Source organism: Eumetopias jubatus, unplaced genomic scaffold, assembly GCF_037043125.1.
Source record: "Eumetopias jubatus isolate StellerSeaLion01/CBP00866 unplaced genomic scaffold, mEumJub1_p1.0 scaffold_12, whole genome shotgun sequence".
Lineage (NCBI taxonomy): Eukaryota > Metazoa > Chordata > Mammalia > Carnivora > Otariidae > Eumetopias > Eumetopias jubatus.
In genome coordinates this window covers 87,361,804-87,386,304 of record NW_028274818.1, presented here as the reverse complement: position 1 = coordinate 87,386,304, position 24,501 = coordinate 87,361,804, and the positions used below count along the sequence as shown (strand labels likewise).

General features: G+C 49.6%; 1 protein-coding gene across 1 annotated transcript; it reads left to right on the top strand.

The window, feature by feature from the left end:
• The first annotated feature begins 72 nt into the window (after positions 1-72).
• On the top strand, positions 73-22,850 carry EARS2 (glutamyl-tRNA synthetase 2, mitochondrial). Its single transcript, XM_028090457.2, has 9 exons — positions 73-214; positions 2,601-2,756; positions 6,425-6,614; positions 10,268-10,740; positions 12,085-12,193; positions 15,148-15,301; positions 15,412-15,542; positions 20,049-20,184; positions 20,650-22,850. The coding sequence occupies exons 1-9, from the start codon at positions 76-78 to the stop codon at positions 20,731-20,733; spliced, it is 1,572 nt and encodes a 523-aa protein (XP_027946258.1). The 5' UTR covers positions 73-75; the 3' UTR covers positions 20,734-22,850.
• Positions 22,851-24,501: the final 1,651 nt, after the last annotated feature.

Below are 24,501 nucleotides of genomic sequence, written 5' to 3'. Positions count from 1 at the left end.
TGGCTGAAGCGGACTGGCTGGGAGAGGCCCCGGAAGTGATGCGCGAGGAAGCCCACGTGTGCGTTTCCATTCCACATGGCGGTGCTCCTGAAGAAGCTGCTGCAGTCGGTGAGGCCCCCAGCGGCCTTGGGCCGCCCCATGGGACGGCGCGAAGCCAGCCTGGGCACTGATCCCGGGGCTGCGGTGCGAGTGCGGTTCGCCCCCAGTCCCACAGGTAACCTTGGCGGACGTGACGCTGCAGGTCGCTGTCCACCGTCCCGTGCCCGCCCCCCGAATGTTCCCGAAAGAATCCCTTCCGGTGGAGTCAGACTCGGCGGGCAGCGCGACCCCATTTTACAGAGGCAGAAACAGGTCTACGAGCGGAAATTATTCACATCGCCAGGAAGTTCTTTGTGTACCATCTCTTTAGGTCTCTTATTCGTGTATTCAATAAATGTGTACCGAATACGAACTGTGTACTAGGTACTCTTTAGGCATTGGATACGGTGGTCTTCGGGAACGTATGGCTCCTATTCTCAAGAAGCTTACGTTGTAGTGACCGCGACAAACAACGTGTAAAAATAACTACTTTTAGGTAGTCACAGGTGCCACGTGAGAAATGAAGCAGGAGAGGGAGCTGGGGTTTAGGTAGGAAGCTCAAGAAGGCCTCGTTGAGGACGTATCATTTGAGCTGAGAACCAAAACACAAGAAGCTGACTATCCTTGAGCTTATAGGAGGAACCTTATGGGCAGAGGAAATTGCAGGTACAAAGGCCCTGTGGTTAGAGAGGGAGGCAGGGGCTCATTGTTTACCCTAGTGGAGATCTTGTCGGGGCCTACCCGCTAGTTCCCCCGGGTTTTTTTCCTCAGGGAGCCTACCTTCTGGCCTCTCCCCACCGAGCGTGTCTCCCTCATTCTGAACCTTAGGATCCACACCTAAGACTTCCTTTGTGGCAGGATCTTTCCTGGCAGGCGGTAGAATGCAGAGTGGGCTTCTCAAACCATTGTTGACAGGACTGGTTTTTAATTCCCAATTGATTGTGGATCAATATTTTTATAGAACCAACATAAATCAGCTAGTAAAAAGGAAAAAATATTAAAAGCATACAAAATGTGAGTCTATTGTTACTAGATTCACCAGATATAAAATTACTCTGTCACATTGCTGTTAAGTTACTAAACATTTATTCTCAATTTCTGTGCTTTGTTGTGAACTGGCAACAGTTTGCAGACCAGCACTGGTCTGTGCCTTGCTTTGCGGAGCACTCATAGTAGTTGGGTGCCAAGGCCTGAGATTGGCTGGGTCCAGATTGCTGGCTTTGTCACTTTTCAGCTGTGTGACATGGGCAAATTACATAACCTTTCTGAGCTTCTGAGTTTTACCCTCTGTCAGACAGGTCGAGTGATGGTACCTGCCTCATGGGTTTGAACTAATGCAACTGAGGCACTTAGCAAGGTCTGGTATTCTTAGAGCTTAATAAACAATATTCTCTATTATGATTATAGTTCTCATTTTCCTTGCTAATTTGCAGGAAAACCCCATACAGAAAAGGCTGTTGACTACAGACAGATAAAAGAATTATCAAGCAACCGAGATCACTAATTACTAAAATTAATGGAAAGCTGTACTTTGATCAACATTTAGGTCTCACAACAACTGTGTAAGGGAGGTTTCCATTTTTTTGTTTTTAATCTCTAACAGATGGAAGACTGAAGCTCAGACAAGTGAAGTAGAGTGCCCATGGGATAGCAACCAGTAAATGGATGCAGAATTTAAATCCAGGTTTATTTAAGGGGTCTTGCTTTCAATTACTGGACCCCCATCTTCCATCTTGGGGACCACTGATTTTGTGGTGGCCTTGCGATAACCCGCAGAGAGTCACACATAATCAGTGTTGAACGGGAGTCTGCCTTTCGTGTCCTTTGCTGCCTCCTGTTTCTGTAGATGCACAGAAGCTCATTGTGGAGACAGGGCTGTGGCCTGACCTGAAGAAGACAGGACAAGGGGAAATGGGAAAATGTTTAATTTTAAGCTTTCAGTCAGGAATGATAGAAAAGTAAAATCTTAGGAGTTTGAACTCAGGTGAAGAGAAATATAGTAGAATCAAGTATTACTTTTGGTTAGTGTTCAAAGCCAAAACTTCAGGTGAAAATCAGAGAGTCTATGCAAAATGTAATTGTATGGTATCTCCAGTTTGTAATTAATTTTTTTTTTTACCCAAGCACATTACTGAATTTGCACACGCTAAGTGCGCATGTGATGTGGCTTCCATGGATAATCCTCTGCTTGTCCTCATTTGGGTAAAACTTGGCTTTGAGGCACATCTCAAAATAGAACAGTGGGTGCAACTGGGGAGAGTTGGGAGTCTTTACCACATTACACGCTCTTAAGACGTGGGTGGTCTTCTGCTTCCGGGATGAGGGGCTAAATGAGTGGACCACTCCAATCCTCTGTGGTCGTCTGTCTGGGTCCTGGCTAGAAAGATGGGACGGGGTAGCATTTTTTTGAGCTTTGATACTTGCTGGGACATCCTGTTACAAGCAGGGCATGCTTGCCTCTTGGCTGAGGCATGTCAGTTCATCTTCCGTGTCTTGTCTGAGCTGTTCTCTTCTTTTCCCAGGCTTCTTGCACCTGGGCGGCCTCCGCACTGCCCTGTACAACTATATCTTTGCCAAGAAGCACCAGGGGAGCTTCCTCCTCAGGCTGGAGGACACAGATCAGACCCGCCTTGTGCCTGGGGCAGCAGAGAATATTGAAGACATGCTGGAGTGGGCAGGTGAGGCAGGCCGGGGAAGGACCCTTCTCCAAGGGGGAAGAGGGAGCAGGGAAAGGAGCCTGTAGGTCTTCTCACGGGGACCAAGATGGAGAACGAGGACTTCCTAGAGAGGTGGGTACATTTATGCTGCCTCGGGTGGCATGTGCCTCCCCAAAACATGCTGAAGCTCCCTGAGGAAAAGCTCCGAGGCTATTCTGAGGTTCCTGTTCTTACCTCAGGTTCTCAGGCCAAGCATAGGATGGAGCTGGAGAGGCGGGGCCTGTAGTGAGCAGGAGAAAGCTCCAGCTCCTTGTTCCCATGTGGGAGTGCTGGCCCAATTTGTTCAATCTTCTTACTTCCCAGAGGAGTCAGAAATCCAGGTTTTTGTTACTGGTTTTTTGTTTTTGTTTTTTTTTTAGTGAACACTTCCCATTGTTAAACTTGAGCCCAGATTTTTTTTTTTAAACCACGTTGTGTGATCCAAACAAAATGTGTGCAGCCTCTAAAGTCAGTTTTAAACAGTGGGATGTTTAATCCAGAGGCCTCCTAAACTCCAGGAAGACAAGGAAGAGTGTATGTTCCCTGGGTCAACAGTCGCCTATCTGTCAGGGCAGGTATAACCAGTTAAGCTCACCAAGGAAAAATACCAAAAGTACCAAGACTTTTATGAGACGTGTATCTTAATCTCAGGTAAATTATTAACGAGACTTTGGGTTCCCGAAGGTCAAAAACCAATTTCATTTGTACCTTCTGTTGTAGAATGTTATAGCAGATGCTTAGTTAAGATTAGTTGAATAAGGGGTGCCTGGGTGGCTCAGTCATTAAGCGTCTGCTTTTGGCTCAGGTCATGATCCCAGGTCCCTGGGATCAAGCCCCACATTGGGCTCCCTGCTCAGCAGGAAGCCTGCTTCTCCCTCTCCCACTCCCCCTGCTTGTAGTCCCTCTCTCACTGTCTCTCTCTCTCTGTCAAAATCTTAAAAAAAAAAAATGAGTTGAATAAAGGAATTCATTCACGAAGATCACTTAACTGTAATGAAGGTCCTGTTCCAGCACTGAACAGACACCCAGTGCCCAGTAAGTAGGAGAGGACGGATGAACAGATTAATTCATCCTCACTGTGACATTAAGTGTTGATGAGTGTGGTGGAGACAAGTGTGACAGATTAGGGAACTGGCATGGAGGGATCCTCTCTCAGATAGGGTGGTCTTCTAGGAGGAGGTGACCCGAAAGCAGAGATTGCACAGTGAAGGGCCGGCCCCGTGGTTGCCTGGGCGAAGACTATTCAAAGCAGAGGGAAGAGCAGATGGGAAGGCCCTGCTGCAGGAAAGTGTAGTGTGTGTTAGAGGAACAGCGAAGAGGCCGGCGTGGCCCAAGCACAGTGAGCAAAGCAGAGGGACTGCGAAGACGGGTTGGCCAGAGCTGAACCACGTAGCGCCGGGCAGACTAGGTTGAGAACTTGGATTTCAGGGAGCTCCTGCTACCCGTCGGGCACTGTACTAGGCACGAGCGGTACAGTGACAAACAGGTCCCACTCTCGGAGCTCCTGGGGCAGCACGATTGCATGAGTGTGGCCTGCGGCCCCTCAGCAGAGCTCCCCCCCGCCCCCAGCCTTGTGATGAGGCAGAGTAGTGGCTGACTTCTGTAGCTTCCTGCTTCAGGAGTCACCTTGTGTTGCTGTTGTTGTTGTAACTGACATATAATTAACTGGATATGAAATTCACCATTTCAAAGTGTACAAATCAGTGGTTTTTTAGTATATTCACTGTTATGCCAGCCATCACCACCATCCAGTTTCAGAACATTTCCATCCTCCCAAAACAAAACCCTGTATCTATTAGCAGTCGCTCCCTATTCCTGCTTCCTCGCAGCCCCAGCAGTCACTAATCTACTTTCTGTCTCTGTGGTTTGCCAATTGCGGACATCTCCGATAAATGGACTCGAATAACATGTACCTTTAGTGACTGGCTCTTAGCGGAGGGGTTCTGTGTTGTAGCACATGTCAATACTTCATTCCTCTTTGTGACCAAATAATATTCCTTATATGGAAATACCACCTTCTGTTCATCAGTGGATGGGCATTTGGATTATTTCCACTTTTTTGATTTTTTTTTTTTAAGATTTAGTTATTTTAGAGAGAGAGAGCAAGCGGTGGATGGGCAGAGGGAGAGAGAGAATCTCAAGCAGACTCCCCACTGAGCACGGAGCCCGACTCGGGGCTCCATCTCATGACCCTGAGATCATGACCTGAGCCAAAATCAAGTGTTGAACACGTCACTGAGCCAACCGGCTGCCCCACTTTTTTGACTCCAATGAGTGGAACTGCTGTGAACATTTACATACTAGTTTTTACATGAGCATACATTTTCAGTTCCCCTAGTGGAATTGCTCTTAAGCCTGGGGGCAATCCAAGTACCAAACATGTTAAGGTTAGGTCAGGAAGGGGCTCCCAAATGTACCTAAGTCACTGTCTTTTCTGACAAATGAAGAAATAGAGGCCCAGCCAGAGAGGGAGCTGAATGATCATGATCACAGCCCAAACTGAGTGCTTAGCACTTAGGTAACGAGGCACTGAGCCCTTCACGTGTGTCGGCTCGTGCTAACAGCATGGTGGTGCCCAGGAGAGTTGTTATTTGTAACTAGGAAATGGAGGCTCTGAAGGGTGACTTGCTCAAGGCCCCAGAGCAGGCCAGTGTGTTTGAACCCAGGCCTATGTGCCTGCAGAATCTGTGTTAATGTCGGGTATGCAGGATTAATCATGTCCTCACTTTCCGAACTCATTGGAAAGCCATTTGAGGGCAGAAACACCACCGTCCAGCTCTCCTGTGTGTCCCTTCTATCTCTGTGGGAAGTGTTTATTGATCAAATCTGTCCTTTGTGACCTGAGGAAACTGGACCTTGGGTTGGGGCTGTGGCTTTAGAACAGGTCCCATTTCATTTCACGGCACACAGCGTGGCAGCTCTGCAGGTGAGCCTTGGGCTGAGCGCTGTGTAAGCGCTGACGCATCCCGTTCTTGCTGCCATTCCGCATGGTAGACTGTTCGCTCTGCTTTGCGGGGAAGGCTGCTGAGGTTAAAAGCGTGGATTCTGGGGCCTGCTCGTCTGGGTTCCCATTGCAGTTGCATCCCTTGTCCTTGGCCAAGTGAGGGAACAGAGCCCGCCTGTGCCTCAGTATCCCTACTGAAGGGCGTCAGGATGGCATCTACGTGGCAGGGCAGTTCTGAGGCTTTAGTGGAGATCATAGAACATAAAAGCAGCCTGGTAGGTGTGTGGCTCTGCAGCTCTCACACATCTTCAGGGTCCCTTGTCCCAGCTTCTGAGGCGCAGAACTAGGGATCCAGCCAGGGCCTGCTGGGCTGTGCCCTGACCCATTCCTCGTTCTGAGCTAGCTGTTCCAGGCCTGGGCTGCTCTCCCGCTCCACGGGCAAGGGATGGGAGGAGAGCACGTGCCGTCGGGAGCGTGGACTGCGGAGGCAACACACCTCCGTGACTCCTTATCTGGCAGGCCCCACGACCTTGAGCCCTTAGCCTCTCTTATCTCTCAATCTGTACAAGGGAAATCGAAACAGTAATAACCTTGAGGATTGTTGTGAGCATTGGGAGATTTACTGTTTGCCTACAGCACAGAGAACAGTGCCCAGGAACCAGTGCTGCGAGCATCTTGGTGATCATGGTCTCTTGCTGTGCCGCAGGCATCCCGCCTGACGAGAGCCCCCGCCGGGGAGGTCCTGCCGGGCCCTACCAGCAGTCCCAGCGGCTCGAGCTGTACGCCCAGGCCACGGAAGCGCTGCTGGAGTCTGGCGCCGCTTACCGCTGCTTCTGCTCACCGCAGCGGCTGGAGCTCCTGAAGAAGGAGGCCCTGAGGAACCATCAGACGCCCCGGTGAGAGCCCCAGCCTCTCGAGGCTGCTTCCCCGAAGTTGCATATGTCCCTGGGCTGTTGCTGTGTAACAGATCGCCCCCAGACTGTGGTCCCTGCATGGCCTCTGTGGGTCGGGAGCCTGGCTACAGCCTAGCTGGCTCCCTCGGTTCAGGGTCTCTCGCAAAGCTCCAGTCAAGGTTTTGGCCAGGTTTGCAGTTTTCTCAAGGCTTGGCTGGCGGAGGATCTTCCATTTCTCTCGTGAGGCTGTTGGCAGACCCCGGGCCACACTGGCTGTTGTCTGGAGACTCGAGCTCCTTGCCATGTGGGCCTGGACACAGGGCAGCTCCCCGCATAGCAGCTGGTTTCGCTGCGAGTGAGCCAGACCGAAAGCAAAAGAGAGCAAGCAAGACAGAAACCCGGGTCTTTTCGTAACTGAATCCAGGAAGAGACATCGCATCACTTCTGCATTCTGTTCGTAAGAAGCCACTAGGTCCAGCCCATGCTCCAGGGAGGGGATGCCACGGGGGCAGAAACCCCGGAGGTTGGGATCACTGGGGCCATGTCAGAGCTGCCTGCCACATTGGCTCTCAGGCAGCACTAATGTGTCATTTCAGTTATTGGTTGTTCTGAGGAAGTAAATGTTTTCAGGTCCAGAGCGCTATGTGTGCAAAGATCTTTCCTAACCCTGACTCTGGTCACTCCGTTTCCCTCGCCATAGACAAATGCCATTAGAATCTTCTTAGGTCTCCTCCAGAGACACTCGATGCAGACCCTGAGAAATGCGTATTGTTTCTCTTCTCCCTGATTTCAACGGCAGCACACAGAATGCAGACTGTGCAACTTAACTGTTCCCACTTACCATCTTGAGGGGACCCAGTCTATACTGGCCCGTAGATTTTTGTTTGGCTTGTGTAATATTCTGCTGTACAGATGTACCAGCCCTTAACCAGTTTCTTACCAATGAAGCTTTCTGCCATTTCTAATCTGTAGTTAAAACAGAAGAGCTGGGTTGGATCGTGGTGACATACATCGTTGTACCCATGTGCAGGGCATTTGTTGGAGACCCTCCTAGATGTGGGAATCCAGGGCCAGTTTGGAGCTTTGATAGACACTGCCCTGTGGCCCTTGACCACCTTGCTTCCTATCAGCAGTTGCATCAGGACATCTGAGTTCCAGTTATTTATTTATTATTTGTTTATTTATTTATTGTTAAAGAATTTTATTTTTTATTTTTTTTGAGAGAGGGTGCATGCGTGTGAACATGGGGGGCTGGGTGGAGGGGCAAAGGGAGAGAGAGGATCTCAAACAGGCTCCACACTGTGCATGGAGCCCGATGTGGGGCTCCATCTCATGACCCTGAGATCACAACCTGAGCTGAAATCCAGAGACGCTTAACCAACTGATCCACACAGGAGCCCCTATATTTTTTTTTAGGAGCCCCTATTTTTTAAAGAATTTTTAAAACTTTTTTTTAAAGTTTATTTAAATAATCTGTACACCCAACATGGGGCTTGAACTCACAGCCTTGAAATCAAGAGTCAGATGGTCTTCTGCCTGAGCCAGCCAGGTGCCACCCCCCCTTCCTTTTTTTTTTTTTTTTAAGGTAGGCTCCACACCCAATGTGGGGCTTGAACTCATGACCCTGAGATCAAGAGTTGCAAGGTCTACCGACTGAGCCAGCCAAGTGCCACTGGGGAGTTCCAATTTAAATGAACTGTTTGGGCAAGGACTGGATGATTCTATGAGGTCATGACATTCATTGCAGCATTGCTCTTTTATTAAAACAGTCCACTTGTCCATTGGCAGAAGGTTCTTTTTTTAAAATTACGGTCAAGTTCTCTTGTGGAATCCACACAGCCATTTACTAATTAACACTTAACTCTGTTAAGGAGTATGTTTTCAGCCTTAAATTTGTGTATCAGGATGCTTTGGGGAGCAAGTAATGGAATGCCCTATGGAAAAGGGACAAACCAACAATAGCCAAACTGTGGAAAGAGCCAAGATGTCCATTGACAGATGAATGGATAAAGAAGATGTGGTATATATACACAATGGAATATTATGCAGCCATCCAAAGGAATGAGATCTTGCCATTTGCAACGACGTGGATGGAACTGGAGGGTGTTATGCTTACTGAAATAAGTCAATCAGAGAAATACATGTATCATATTACCTCACTGATATGAGGGATTCTTAATCTCAGGAACAAACTGAGTGTTACTGGAGTGGTTGGGGGTGGGAGGGATGGGGTGGCTGGGTGATAGACATTGGGGAGGGTATGTGCTACGGTGAGCGCTGTGAATTGTGCAAGACTGTTGAATCACAGATCTGTACTTTTGAAACAAATAACGCAACATATTTTAAGAAAAAAGAAAAAGAAGATAGCAGGAGAGGAAGAATGAAGGGGAGTAAGTCAGAGGGGGAGATGAACCATGAGAGATGATGGACTCTGAAAAACAAACTGAGGGTTCTAGAGGGGAGGAGGGTAGGGGGATGGGTTAGCCTGGTGATGGGTATTAAAGAGGGCACATTCTGCATGGAGCACTGGGTGTTATGAACAAACAATCATGGAACACTACATCAAAAACAAATGATGTAATATATGGTGATTAACATAACAATAAAAAATTAAAAAAGGAAAAGGGACAAACCAGGGGACCAGGCTGGGTTAGTCAATGGAGCACACGACTCTTGATCTCAGGGTCATGAGTTTAAGCCCCATGTTGGGGGTAGAGTTTACTAAAAGAAAGAATTAAAAAAAAAGGGGGGGACAAGCCAAAGCTTCTCGTACTTTCACATGCAGATGGCTCACCTGGGGATCTAGTTAACATGAAGATTCAGATCCACCAGATCTGGGGTGTGGGCCCGAGATGCCGCATTTCGGACCGGCTCCCAGGTGGGGCTGCTGCTGGGGGTCCACGGACTATACTTGGAGTAGCCAGGGCATAACCCACACAGACATTTACCAGTTACTCTGCAGAAGTCTGGAGGTGAGGTAGCAGCTCTTTCTGCCCATAAAAACCACCTTTTTGCAACCAAAAAAAAAATAAAAAGTCTGGAGGTGAGAGACTCAAGGATAAAACCAGCAGCTTCAAGACATCAGAGCTCTGTTTTGGCTCCTCCCTGCCTCTCCTGCCCCACCCCCATCCCTTGTGAGTGGCTGCAGTGGCTCCAAGCATTCTGTCCTCATAGGACAGCAGCTGAAGAGCGCAGAAGGAGAAGGAAGGCAGGGAATAAAAAAGGGGATTTTCCTCTTGTGGGTCTTTCACTCTCGATTGGAGAGAAAATCTTTCCCAGGACCCTAACCCTCCCCTGCTTGCCCCCAAGCAGACTTTTCTTTGAGTCTCAGTGAGTAGAGTGGTCCTACCTGGACCAGTCGCTGGCATAGGGGAAAGCGATTGCATGATCGGCTACACCAGCCATGATTCAACCGACTCGGCATTTTGCCATCTCCTCGCTAACGAAGCAGAGGGACAGGCTGACAGGTAGGCGTGTGTGTCATGCTGTCATCTCACTTGGTTTTCCAATATATCCCTCTTATCCCTGTTGGAGACCGGAAGAAGAGCTAGAGAAATACACGACTTAACCTAGGTCACCTAACCATCAGAGACGAAGATAGAACTCACGTCTGTCTTTGGTGCCCCTAGCTATCATGCTGCTCTGCTCCCCAACAGATACGACAATCGGTGCCGGAACCTGAGCCAGGGGCAGGTGGCCCAGAAGCTAGCCCAAGGCCCCAAACCTGCAATCCGCTTCCGCCTGGAGGGGGAAGCGCCAGCCTTCCAGGACCTGGTGTACGGCTGGAATCGGCATGAGGTGGCACATGTGGAGGGGGACCCGGTCATCCTGAAGAGCGATGGCTTCCCCACGTACCACCTGGCCTGCGTGGTGGACGACCACCACATGGGCATCAGCCACGTGCTGCGCGGCTCCGAGTGGCTGGTCTCCACCTCCAAGCATCTGCTCCTCTACCAGGCCCTGGGCTGGCAGCCACCTCGCTTTGCCCACCTGCCCCTGCTCCTCAACAGGGATGGCAGCAAGTTGTCCAAGAGGCAAGGGGACATTTTCGTGGAGCATTTTGCGGCTGCCGACTTCCTGCCGGATGCCTTGCTTGATATCATCACCAACTGTGGCTCAGGGTTTGCAGGTACCCACCCACTTGGGAGGTCCTGTGGGACCATAGCAGTGAAGAGCTAGGGCTTTGGTTCAGGCCCACCTGGTCTTCAGCCCTGGCTGTGCCACCTGCAGTCTTGCCGAAGTTCATTCTTGTGTTTATTGAGCAAGAAATGGTGTTAAGTGCTGGGGCTACAACAGTGAACGAGATAGATGTAACCCCTGCCCTTAAGGACCTTATGGTCTGTGAGCTTCACCTGCCTCATCTGTAAAATGGGGATAAGGATCTTCCTCATAAGGTTAGGATGCACTGAGCTCGTGAGTATGAGGCATCCAGGAAAGTTATCTGCCTCGTAGTAAGCACGGAAATTACAGATTTTTTTTTTAAAGATTTTATTTATTTGAGAGAGAGAGCACGAGCAGGGAGGAGGGGGAGAGGGAGAGGCAGAAGCAGACTCCCCACTGAGCAGGGAGCCCCATGCAGGACTCGATCCCAGGACCCTGAGATCATGACATGAGCCAAAGGCAGCCGCTCAACCAACTGAGCCACCCAGGAGCCCCGAAAATTATAGATCCTAGGATTCTGACAATTATATTACTACCTCTGTGGCAAGTATGGATTTCAGCAGTGTTACTAAGATTACTATGACCCTAGTTTATTCCAGCTGAGCCTTTACCCTTGGCCCAAGACTTAAGAGCCCAAAGGTTAAAGAAGCAGCAAATTAGGATGACCTCTCTGTGAAGGGGATTTCTGAAAATGTGGCAGTGATAGTCTGCTTACTGTTTATTCTGCTCTTATCTGGCTTACTCCTTGAAATATCCTTGAGAGGTATTTATTATCCTTGCTGTTTCTAAGAGGATTGAGAGGCTCAGAGAGGTTTGAGTGACTTACCAAAGTCACACAGCCTGTAAGGGACATGGCAGAGGCTCCCTTGAGGCCCAGGCCTGACTATGATGCCCACCGATTGTATGGGGCGGAGCTGCTGCTCAGGAGGAGGGGCTCCCAACACGGCAATTCTCAACGCTGCCTGCACTTGGGAATCACCCGGGAGGCTTGTAAAACATACTGATGCTCAGACCACAGCCCAACCCAGTGGAATCAGAATCTCTGGGCAGAGCCAGGCCATGAGCATGCTGTTCTGCAGCTCGCATCTTTGGGGGCAGTGAGGGTTGTTTAGCCTGATTGTTTTCAAACTTGCTTTTTTGAGGGACAGAATCCTTTCTGCAAATGAAAGCTCATTCGGACCCTTGATCTATTAAAGAGCTAGAAGTTGAATCCCTTTGGTCAGAATGCAATGGGGAACCCAGAACGTGCTCAACCAGCCTCCCTTGTGATTGAAAGAGGCCGGGGGCTGAGGCTGGGCATGCCTATTTACAGAGAACCAGATGGGCAGGACCTTGCCGGAACTGATAACACAGTTTGACCTGACCCGGATCACCTGCCACTCAGCCCTGTTGGACCTGGAGAAGCTCCCAGAATTCAACAGGTGAGTGGAGAACCTTGGCAGGGGGAGGGGGGGGGACGCTGGTAGAAAAGGGCTTTCTTGCTAATGATGGGTCCCCAGGGCAGAGGGTCTAGTGGGCTTTGGAATCACACGGACCTGATTTTGATTGTGGGCTCAGGTGTCTACCGTTCTGTGAGCTGACACAGAGCATGTAAATCACCTAACCTCCTGGATCCTCTGTATCCTCTTTTCGAACATGGGACTGATAACAGTACCCACCTTGTGCAACTGTCGTTAAGAGTTCAGTTAAATTGGGGCACCAGGGTGGCTCAGTCGTTAAGCGTCTGCCTTCGGCTCAGGTCATCATCCCAGGGTCCTGGGATCGAGCCCCACATCGGGCTCCCTGCTCCGCGGGAAGCCTGCTTCTCCCTCTCCCACTCCCCCTGCTTGTGTTCCCTCTCTCGCTCTGTATCTGTCTGTCAAATAAATAAATAAAATCTTAAAAAAAAAAAAGTTCAGTTAAATTAAACATTGTGTCAAAGTACTTTGCACAGCCCCTGGCACATAAAAAGCGTTCAGTAAATAATAGGTGCTGTTTTTGTCATTACCATTGTCCTGGCCATCCCTGGCATGGATTCTGTTAACCACGGCCTGGAGAAGGGGCATCTTCATCTCAGAATCACCCCCCAGGTCCCGCAGCCAGCAGTGAATGAGCATCGTCTCATGGCACCTGTTGTACATTTCACGTAGTGCTTCACTCACAGCTGTAAATCCAGTTACAGTTCACGTCACTGTTGACATATCCATCTAAGGGCCTCAGCGGTAAAGCCAGTGGACAGATGTGTACTGAGGGGACAAGGGACTCATTGATGCCATGTCCTGAGCACAGTTTGGGGACAGGCTCTCCTCAGTGCCTTACTTACGTGAGCCCAGAGAGTTCACATTGACTGCAGGTGTTTTAAGGATATTACTTCATTTATTTCTCCCATTAGACCTCTGAGGTCAGTTGCCTGACTCTGCTCTATTTTGCATATGCAGAAACCGAGACCTAGGGCAGTTCCATAACTAGCCCAAGTTCACACAGTAAATAGCAGACATCTCTGGAATGGGGCATTCAAGAGTGAATGCAACTTGTACCCTACTTTACTGATTGTAGGGAAAGCAGCATCTCGGGGAAATGGGGACAGAATGGGGGAGATACCTGGTGACCCATTCTAGTCCCCCCTGAAGCATGAGGGCAGCCAGAGGAAGGTAGAGGTGGGCTTTGCTCAGCACGAATCAGGGAGGAGATGCAGTGTTGGAACTGACACTCATGAAGTTAATGCAGCCAAAGCTGTCATGTTTAGATGTTTCTAGCATCGAGTCATTGCTGTGATTATTTCCGTGCTAGTAGTAAAGGTAGTAATAGTCGTTGCCAGAGCAGCACTAGAGGTGTGGTAGGAGTAGTAACAGTAATGACCATCTGTCTAGCACTTACCGCCTCCCAGGCCCTGGACCTGATGCATGTTATCTCAAGCTTAGCCACTAGGGTCTCTTGATTGCTTTCTTTCTACTGTCTCATCTCGCTGCTGAGGCTGTCTTCGGAACAGTTTCAGCATGTGGTTTTAATTCCTTTTAAGAAAATCATTATGGGGGCGCCTGGGTGGCTCAGTCGTTAAGCTTCTGCCTTCGGCTCATCATCGGGCTCCCTGCTCCGCGGGAAGCCTGCTTCTCCCTCTCCCACTCCCCCTGCTTGTGTTCCCTCTCTCGCTGTGTTTCTCTCTGTCAAATAAAATCTTAAAAAAAAAAAACTATAAAAAAATCATTATGTTTTTTAGATAGTTGTGCGCTCTAGATAGCTTCCCAGAGGGTCTCCTCCTTCCACCACTGATGTGTGGGAGCCTCTGTTCCGACTCCCTGCCCATCTCCAGCTCTGTGCTTTACAGATGGTCCCTCATGTAATCTGCACAGTGCCCTGTGACAGAGCCCTCCCTCCCCCCATCATCCCCACATGGTCGCGAGCATCCTGAGGCTCTAAATGTTCATGTAACTTGCAGCAGACATCTCACAGGACTGGTCTGATCCGCAGGCCTGTCCGGTTCCAGAGCCCAGGACATAACTCACCCACCACTGCTCCCTGCCTTCCATGCCAAGGACAAGGGCCAAGCTCCTGCAGATTGGTCCTCAGCCCTGTACCTCTGCTTCTCGGGTCCCTCCGACATTGCTGGGGACACGGTGAGGGCAGCCTAGGGAGGGGACTGAGGACCAACAGGGCCTGCTTAGAGGCTTTGCTGCTTTCAAAGAGAGGGAACAAGGCAGTTAGAAGAATTCTGGAAAAGAACATTCAAACTGAAAAGAAAACCTGAACTTTTTAACTGTGAGCCCTGGATTGAAGCAACTCTGTCCTCTGAACTGTCCCCTGGCTTTGAATCCTAGCAATCTGTATTCTTGACCCCTGCCTCTTTGTGCCAGAGCCCCATGTTTTAAGCTGTGCCAGGAGGCAGACACTTGCAGAGTCTGCCTTGTAAACTCGGGTGCCTGTAGAGACCAGGCCAGTAGCACAGGGTGGGTGGCCGGCCGGGAGAGGCACTGGGGAGCAGAGGGCCTGGCAAACTGGAGCATGCTGTGCCTGTGAGCCAGGCAGCCTCCACTCTGCACTAACCACTGAAGCTTGGGGAATTCGGGCCCTTTGCAGCCAGATCTTTGGATTTCCTGAGAGATGACAGAAATCTCTATTTTTATGTGATCTCTTCCTAGTTTAAAATGTTAGCTCCTATTTTAGGAACACTGAAAACAGGATATTCTTCTGGGTTGCTTGGGGCTCTCAGGCTGCTGCAGACCTTGGCCAGATCTCTTTCCTGTATATATTCTGTTTCTAGGCTGTGGGAGGGGCAGCTCACATAATGTGTCATTCTTCCAACCCCCTCCTCCCCCCGCTGCCCCACTCCTCTGGGGAGAGGGGGTTTGGGCGGGCTGGCGATGCCAGTGTCAGGATGGTCCCTTGACTTCTTTTACAGGCTACACCTCTGTCGGTTGGTGAGCAACGAGACCCAGAGGCACCAGCTGGTGGGGAAGCTGCAGGCCCTGGTGGAGGAGACGTTCGGGAGCCAGCTGCAAGACAGGGATGTCCTGGACCCAGCCTACGTGGAGAGGATCATCCTGCTGAGACAGGTGTGTCGGGGAGCTCCAGGAGACTGAAGGAGTGGGTGGCACCCCGATTACCTTCCCGGTGTGTCCGAGCCCTGTCCACAGCACATCCAACGACTGCCTCTGCCCCCTAGGGTCACATTTGCCGCCTGCAGGATCTGGTCTCCCCGGCACACTCCTACCTGTGGACTCGGCCTGCTGTGGGACTAGCGCAGCTGGGCACCATTTCGGAGAAAGTGGACGTGATTGCCAAACGTGTGCTGGGGTGAGTTCCTACAGCCAAGCTCAAGGCTCCACACCCGACTTCCCTCTCCCGGGGCCCCCTTCCTCCAGGGCTGGCTGTGGGGCCCCCACACCACCCCATGGCTGGCAAGAGGGTTTGGACAAGATGATTGCTGACTGGCTGTGTTTGGCAGGGGGGCTTCCCCAGAAGAGCCCAGACCCTCCTCAGACGGGGCGGTGTGTTTGGGCTTTGGGGTTGGGTCCCCTGTGTTCCCTCCCAGTACCGCCACTTACCCGGTTATTCTTCTGCCCACACGGCATCACTGTGGCCAACTTACTGCACCTCTTTGAGCTCCCATTTCCTCATCTCCAAGGTAGAGATGACACCATAGTTCTTATCTCTGAACAGGAACAGAAATACAACCAAAGCTGTGCAGGGGCCAAAAATATGTCACCAAGACCTACTTTTTCTCTCTGTCCCTTTGATTTTCTGCTCTGCACTTCTCCGTACTGGCTCCTTTTTCTGCAAGGACTCTGCTTTGGGTGGATAGAGGGTAGGACTTTCTACCAGACAACAGAAACGACAGTGCTTCCCCCATATGGAGTGGCCATCCAGGGCTGAAGAGCTTTTCCCAGGTCTCCAGGGTCCTGCTGTCCCTAGATTTTGCTCTTGTTCATGTGCATGGTGGCTCACAGATCATCCACAATTCAGCCAGAAGAGGAAGGAGGAAAAAGGGAAGGGCAGGATGCTCCTTCCCCTTACGGACCTGACTTAAGGGTTACATGTTCATTCCCACCCGTACCCTGCTGGCTAGAACGCCTGTCTCGGGGGCCACACCAAGCCACACACATGGAAAATACAGATTTTTTAACTTGGCAGCTATGAGGCTGGCTAAAAATTTTATCACTGCATACGAAAAGGAGAAAGGATAGAAGGGACCAGTGGCAGCCTCTCTCGTATCTGCGCTCTGGTTGTAAGACGGCACCAACACCACAAAGCCTCAGCTGTGTCTTGAGCTGGATGCTGACAGAGCCCGGGTAGCCTCGTTTTCCTGTCCCTGAACCAGTCATCAAAGCCTGGAGAGCGTGACGTGCCAATCAGCGTAGGTTAGCTCATCATCTCCCGGGCTTTAAATGGACCCCCGGTCAGGGCACATGGGCTGAGAATGGGAGCGAGGTGATTCCCCAAGGAGATTTGGGGTATCAGGAGAAACGCAGACGGATGCTGGGCAGCAAAACCCACAGTGTCCTTTTTACTTACCTCCTCCCACCTTTATTGTGAAGGTTAAAGTAGGTAATAAGTGTTTGCTTACGTACATGCCTGCAGTGGGCTATTTTATATATTCTATACATTAGGTACATGTGAGGGGCGTGTGTGGGGGGGTATACTTAAACTCACAGCAACTAATGAAGTATCAGGTTAAAACGTTATCTCCATTTTATAGATGAGAAAATCGAGACACCGAGAGGCTAAGTAACTTGCCTAAAATTATAATAAGTTGGAGGAGCAGGGATTCAAACCCAGGCAGGCTGGGACTACAAGGCCATATGTTTCTCTGTGCAAAGTACTTGGACAGTGCCCGATACCTGGAAAGCTCAATATATTTTAATACATATTTGGAAGTGATAAGAAAAGCACGTGGCAGGAAATACAGTAATGTACAAATGGTACAAGAAGGTCTATGGCAAAAAGCGTGTTTTCCGTCCTACTGCAGCTCCCAATAGAAATGCACCACACTTAGCAGTTTCCTTTGCATAATGTGAGAGTATTCAACACTATGTTTATATACCTCCGTTCTTAGAAGTTCTTAAATTTAATATTTTGATGATGAACACATTCAGATCTCTCAAACCTGGTTTTGAAGCCCAGAAAGCAGAAGAAAGGTAGATAATTGGGAAACCCATTTTTATCCTTGTCCCCCATCCACCCAGTTTTCCGAACCCTCTGTACGTTACTACTATTCCTGATTATATCTAAATGATCCTTCTTTTTTACACGGAAATACGGTAACACTGTTCTGCTCCGTGTCTTTGGTTGGTTTGTTTCACTTAAGATACTGTGGAGCTGCCCAGTGCCTAGAGAGCATTCTCATTCTTTTCTACAGTTGCACCTATCCCATTATGAAACCACTTCACCATAATTTATTTAACTCATTTCCTCTTGGTAGACATTTGGACTGCTTCCAGATTTTACAGTTACAAACAATGCTGCAATGAATAGCTATGTATAGACATCATTAAGCAGGTTTGCAAGTGTATCTCCAGGATAAATTACCAAGAGCCATTATTGTTAATACTCCCTTAATTTAGGGCATTCTACCATAGGGGCCCTTAGTTCTGATTCACCAGGACCATTGCCTTAACTCCCCATCGCTGCCATGGGGTTAGATTTCAGAGACAGTCTGGGGCTCCCACTCAAGGCAGGAAAACTGATACTCAAGCATTTCAGAGCTGCCAGATTTCTCGAAGTCCCTTCTGTGCCCACGCCAAGCTCTGGGCCAGCTCTAACATGTCCTGAGCTGCCATTGTTGGCCGCCTGGGGCCTGTCACTCTTTCACCAGCTCCTTGGCAGCCTCTTTCCCCACAGCGATGTGGAGGAGAGTACCTGTTTTTTCCCACGTTACATTTTATATTTTCCGGATTTTGTCTCCTGGATTTTGGAAATAACAGTCATCATGTGGCCCAGTTAACGATGTAATAAGAATGATTACTTTTGCCTCCCACTGAAACTCAGTTGCTCAAATGCGGAGTTAGGGAGGAAATCTGTCAGTGCGAAGCGGCAGTCTCTTCGAGTTACTTCTGAACGCGGTTCCCCGGGGCCAGTAGCCCCCGCACGAAGCCCAGCCTTGGAAGGGGGCTCTCTGGACCCCGATGTGCACAGGCGGTATCACAGGCATCGTGGATCGTCCGCACTGGCGAAGCTCTCCAGCCCCGGCCCCTGGGCAGCACTTCCAGTTGGAGTCTCCACAGTAGCTGAAGGGAACTGGCAAGGTGCTGTCAAATAGACCCACCCCACCCTGCGTCTGTCTTACGCTCCAACTCAGAGTTGTTGTTATTCTTTTTTGGCAAGTCCAGCTCTAAGTGACTGGGGAGTCTCTTGAAACTCAAGCGCACTTGTGTGAGAGGATCCCAGCTGGCCTGCCAGGAGAGCAGAGAGCAGTGACTGGCCTATTGGATTTTAGGTCTGGCGTGCTTCAACTTGTGAGCAAAGAATGGTTGTAGCAAGAAGGGGCTGCCAGGCCGGCTCATGCAGAGACCTGCGCTCTGGTGGCCCCGGGCAGCAGGCACCGTGACCCTCTTCCACTTTAGGAACTGCTTCACCCTGGCCTACTTCCCCTACTTCATCACGTCCAAGTGCAGTGGCCTGCCAAGTACAAGGCCTTCTGGAAATGCACGCAGGCCTGGGTCACCTACCTCTCCATGCCGCTGTGCAAGATGCTGTTCCTGGCCGCTGGGAAGGCGGCATCTGTGACTTAACCGGACAGTTCATAAAGGCCAGCATGGATGTGCAGACCTGATAGGCCTGAATCTCATTGTGTCCCAGAGTGGAGGCAAGGGAGAGTGCAAGAGCATGGTTGCTGCCCTGAAAATTAAAAAAAAAAAAGTAGCAAGTTGGTGGAGTGGTGTTACAGGAGCCGGGGTCTCCTGAAGTCTTTCTTCCTGCGCTTCTGTGCTATACACTCCCTCAAAGAGTCTTCCCTTCACTGCATTTCAGGTAATTTCCCAGAGGGCTTCCTTTTTCCATCCTGTGTCTAACCTGTTCCTAAGTTCGTTTTTTTAGATTCTCTTGCAATGTCCTTGAGCTCTTGGATATAATAATGTTAGCTAATATTTAATCTTTTAATGTAATATGGGATCTAATACTTTGGAGTACTTATTGTTTGTTCAGGCAATGTACCTAGTTCCTGACAAGTTTTAACTTAGCCCCACAAGAATCCTGTGAGGTGCAGACACTGTTACTATCCCCACTTTACAGATGAGAAAACTGATGCATACAGATCATATAATAATTGAGGTAGAAATTAGTAAAATCTCTTATTATGTAGTTTTCCTATATTGTGCTTGGATTATCTGTGTATGTGGTCTCTTGGTGATTTTTCTTCCTCAACTTGGATGGGGGTGGGGGTAATAGATTTTCCTTCCCTCCCTTCTCCCCCAAGCAGGCTTGAATACTGGCTTGAACAGTCACAGCTGACTGTTAATCTTCTGAAATTCCTTCTCTCACCTGCTTGCCACTGGCCCCCATAGACTGGCTCTTTCCTAGGCTTTTGTTCGTTTTTTTTTTTAAGTTTATTTATTTATTTAATTGTTACCATTCTATTAAGTAGGCTCCGTGCCCAGTGTAGAGCCCAATGCGGGGCTTGAACTCACAACCTCAAATCAAGACCTGAGCTGACAAGAGTCAGACTTTAACCGACTGAGCATCTAGTCGCCCCTGTTTATTTTTTTTAGTAATCTCTGCACACAACATGCGGCTCGAACTCACAACCCTGAGATCAAGAGTTGCATGCTCTTCCAACTGAGCCAGCCGGGCACCCCTCTTTTCTAGGCTTTTGGAAGGACCCGGTACAAGCTTAACTCAGGACGTGCTGAATAGCGAACTGAGGAAGGTATCTGAAGGCCTGGAAGGGACCAAACACAGTACTGTCATGCGGCTCCTCCGAGTGGCCCTGAGCGGACAGCTGGTAGGTGGGCAGATGGGCTGGACGGTTCCCTGGAGCCCCTCATTCATCCATTCAGCTGGCATTCACTGGCCGGCACTAAACTCTGGCTCAGGGATACAAAGACAAATGAAGCGGAATCGTTCCCTTCAGTCACTCAGCAGATAGTATTTATGGTGTACCTACTGTGTGTGCAAGCACCGTGCCGGGTGCAGTGGGTACAGCAGTGAATGAAACACACCCACTCCCTACCTGCACGGAGCTGGTGGTTGAATGGGGGCAATAAACATATCAGCACAGGAATACAGGCTCCTGGGAGCCAGCCTCAGCTGCAGAAAGTAAAAACAATAGAAAGCTAACTGTGCCCCCTGGGGGGCAGGCGGCAGCCCTGGGGTTGGCCTGGGGCAGAGTGCCTGCAGACTGAGGCTGGGCGTTTGCTCTTTCGGCAGCTTAAGGCAATGAGGCAGTGTTTTCTTTTTTCGTTCTTAGCAAGGACCCCCTGTAGCCGAGATGATGGTATCCTTGGGAGCGAAGGAAGTGCGGGAACGAATACAGAAGGTGCTTTCCAGCTAGAGAGCAGATGTGCAGGACAATGAAGTTGGCCCTGGGAACCTGGATGGGCCTGGAAACCACCTTCAGAGGGAAGCGAATGACCTGGAGCCCATCAGGAAGCTCGTGGAAGGAACCCTGAGTGGAAACAGTCTGTGGGTGCACAACAAGGGAAGCGGAGGGGCCTGGAGCCCATGGGGAAGCTCATGGAAGGAACCCCGAGTGGAAACAGTCTGCGGGTGCTCACAGTGCATTTATGGATTCTTCTCACCTCGTGTCTGGTTCGGACAGCATGTTACACGGCACAGGTTAGGGGCTGGTTCACATTCAGCTTAGGCTGCCAGACAGGTGGCTTAAACAACAGAAGATTATTTTCTCACAGTTCTGGAGTCTGGGAGTCCAAGCTCAAGGTGTCAGCAGTTGCGGCTTCCCAGAGGCCTCTCTCCTTGGCTTGCCCGTGGCTACCTTCTCTCTGTGTCCTCACATGGTCTTTCTTCAGGGCATGTCTTGGCATCTCTCCGGGTGTTCACATCTCCTCTTAGAAGGATATGGGTCAGGTTGGAGTAAGGCCCACCCTAATGGCCCAATTGTAACTTAATCACCCCTTTAGGGATCCTGTCTCCACATCCAGTCACGTTCTGAGCTCTTGGGGGTTAGGGCTTCAGCATGAGTGTTGAGGGGATGCAGGTCATCCCCTGACAGTGAGGCAGCTCCCTGGACACGTGGGTCTCAGTTCTCGGGCCCCATTGGGATGTGGAGCAGGGAAGGATGGCTGGTGCATGCAGGGCTGAACCGGACGGCAGACCCTTTGGGGCTTGTAAAAGGGGAAGTGACCGTCTGCCAAGGGTGAGCACTGCGTTTTATACTGCTCTTTATTCTTGCACTTGGGGCATCCTGTGTCTCCTCTAAAGGTCACCTCTTTCTCTTTTCCAGTTCTCCAGGCCTGGTCCTTGGACTGGAGACCTTAGCCCTGCCTGTTTTACACCTTTTTCTTCATATCCACCTCTTCCTTCTGCCCATTTTTGTAAGTCATCGTCTACAGGTTTCTGAAATAAGATGTTCTTTTTATTTACTTATTTTTATTTATTTAAGTAATTTCTGTGCCCAAAATGGGGCTCAAATTCACAACCCCAAGATCAAGAGTCTCATGCTCTTCCAACTGAGCCAGCGAGGCGCCCCTGAAATAGATGTTCTTATTGGGGTAAATAGGAATGGCTAAAGTGGAAGGAAGATGGTGGCTGTCTATAAAGACCGTACTGGAAAAAGAATAAATAAAATAAAAATTTGGGGGGGGGGGCACCTGGGTGGCTCAGTCGTTAAGCATCTATCTGCCTTTGGCTCAGGTCATGATCCCAGGGTCCTGGGATTGAGTCCCGCATCAGGCTCCCTCCTCAGTGGGAAGCCTGCTTCTCCCTTTCCCATTCCCCCTGCTTGTGTTCCCTCTCTTGCTGTCTCTCTGTCAAATAAATAAAATCTTTAAAAAAATTTTTTTGAAAGACCCTGCTGAGGCTTCTAGACTCATGGGGAAACCATGTGGCAGTCAGCCTCCAAATGAGAAACACTGTAGTCCATCGCCATTCAATTTCCACAACCCCAGGAGAGAGGTATTCTTATTTGTGTTATAAGTGGGGAAACTGAGGCTCAGAAGAGTTAATGAACTGTCCCGAGGTTATAGAATGAGGCAAAGCAAGGATTTAAACTCAGGCTTATGACAACCCCGAGTCCAAGCTCAAGCCTTAGCTACGGAGTGACATCGGGGCCTCTGCTTCTACGGCACAAGCACGGTTACTAGAAACCGACTCGTGAATCGATAAGCGGCTGCCGCTTTCTCAGTTGGAGGGAGCGGTCTAGAAAGCGGCATGTGTCTTCACAGTGGGGGTTTTGCTCAGTACCATGGGTGTGGGTGAAGGGACTCCACACACTGGAAATAACCTCAAGTCCATTCCCCCGGGGCTTCTGAGAGCATGGTTAAGTGGTAAAGGCCATGGAGGCCAACTACCAGACTCAAAAGCCAGTTCTACCACCTACTCACCATGTGACTTCTGGACCTCAGTTTCCTCCTCTGTGAAATGGGGCTGGCAAGTGTTCCTGTCTCAAAGAGTCGTAAGGATTAAAATAGATGTTATATGAACTGAGGGTTGCTGGAGTGGTGGGGGGGTGGGAGGGATGGGGTGGCTGGGTGGTAGACATCGGGAAGGGTATGTGCTATGGTGAGTGCTGTGAATTGTGCAAGACTGTTTAATCACAGATCTGTACCTCTGAAACAAATAAGGCAGTATATGTTAAAAAGATAGCAGGAGGGGAAGAATGAAGGGGAGTAAATCGGAGGGGGAGACGAACCGATGGACTCTGAAGAACAAACTGAGGGTTCTAGAGGGGAGGGGGGTGGGGGGAGGGGTTAGCCTGGTGATGGGTATTAAAGAGGGCACATTCTGCGTGGAGCACTGGGTGTTATGCACAAACAATGAATCATGGAACACTACATCAGAAACTAATGATGTAATGTATGGTGATTAACAACAATAAAAAAGTTTAAAGAAGAAAAAAATAGATGTTATATGGAAAGTTCTTAAAACAGTGCTTGGCACTTAACCGATGTTATCTGTTACCATCATCATCAGCACCGGTATTTTCATTCTTAGAAAGGGCAATCTTGATTGTAAAGCATAGAAACACTCAGACTGACTTTAAAATAAAAAAAAAAAAGATTATTTATTTGACAGAGACAAGGAGCAGGGGGAGGGGCAGTGGGAGAGGGAAAAGCAGACGCCCCGCTGAGCGGGGAGCCCAACACAGGGCTCAATCCCAGGACGCAGAGATCATGACCCGAGCCTAAGGCAGACCCTTAACTGACTGAGCCACCCAGCCACCCCCGCCCCCACTCAGACTAACTTGAACTGCAAAAGGTATTTATCGGAGAGGTAGGACTCTCACAGATCAAACGGGAGGACTTCCAGCTGGACCTTTCGAGAGCCTGGAATCTGTACCTGCCAATCCACTGGGACTCAAGAACCTCACTTTTGTCCCTCACACCATAGTCTCTAACATTCAGCTGGGTCTGCTCCCCTCGTCTTCCTTCTGCAGGCCGCCTTTCTCTTTCTGTACTTGGCCAACAACTGCCCCAGCCTTAAAGCCGAATCCTCCTCTTACCCTACACTACCAGTTAGATAACTGGTATTGCACGTCCAGATTCCCAGGAGGAATCTGATGGGCCTCACTTGGGTCAGCTGTCTGCTTGTGGTCCAGTCAGCTGTGGCCAGTGGGACAGAGTCACACAATAGGACCGTGGCTGCAGGGGGGCCCACTGTACTGAGTAGGGAGAGTGGTTCCTTCCCCTCAGCACATTCTCTGTCAGTGTCCCTCAGAGAGGATCTTTTCTAGAAAATTATTGTTCTGTAACCACATTTGGAATTTCATTTCCATTGCCTTTATCCTACTTTGTTTCTACATAATACTTATTACTATATGAAATTATATAGCATACTTGTACGTGTTTACTGCCTCCCTCCCTTACTCTAAAGAATGTAAGATGAAGAAAGGCAGGCAGTTTGCCTCATTCTTGGTTATAACCATGGTGCCTGGCCTATTGCCTGACACATAGTAGGGAATCAAGTGAGGATCTTACGGAAAAAATAAGGGCCCCATCAGTCAGACCAGTGTGTTTAGAAGTGGCAGTCAAAAAAAAAATAGAAGCGGCAGTCATCAGCTGGTCTGCCAAATTTAATAGTTTCCCAGCATCGCTTTGCGAGATTTGCAATTGTGGTTAGCAAGCTGGTCTGCGGCCTGTAATTT

What these genes read in the sequence shown, in the direction of transcription:
- EARS2 (XM_028090457.2), top strand. Translation starts at nt 76, where the DNA reads ATGGCGGTGCTCCTGAAGAAGCTGCTGCAGTCGGTGAGGCCCCCAGCG. An exon ending in GGATCATCCTGCTGAGACAG is followed by an intron (nt 15,302 to 15,411) that starts GTGTGTCGGGGA and finishes TCTGCCCCCTAG; the next exon opens with GGTCACATTTGCCGCCTGCA. An exon ending in TGGCCCTGAGCGGACAGCTG is followed by an intron (nt 20,185 to 20,649) that starts GTAGGTGGGCAG and finishes TTTCGTTCTTAG; the next exon opens with CAAGGACCCCCTGTAGCCGA.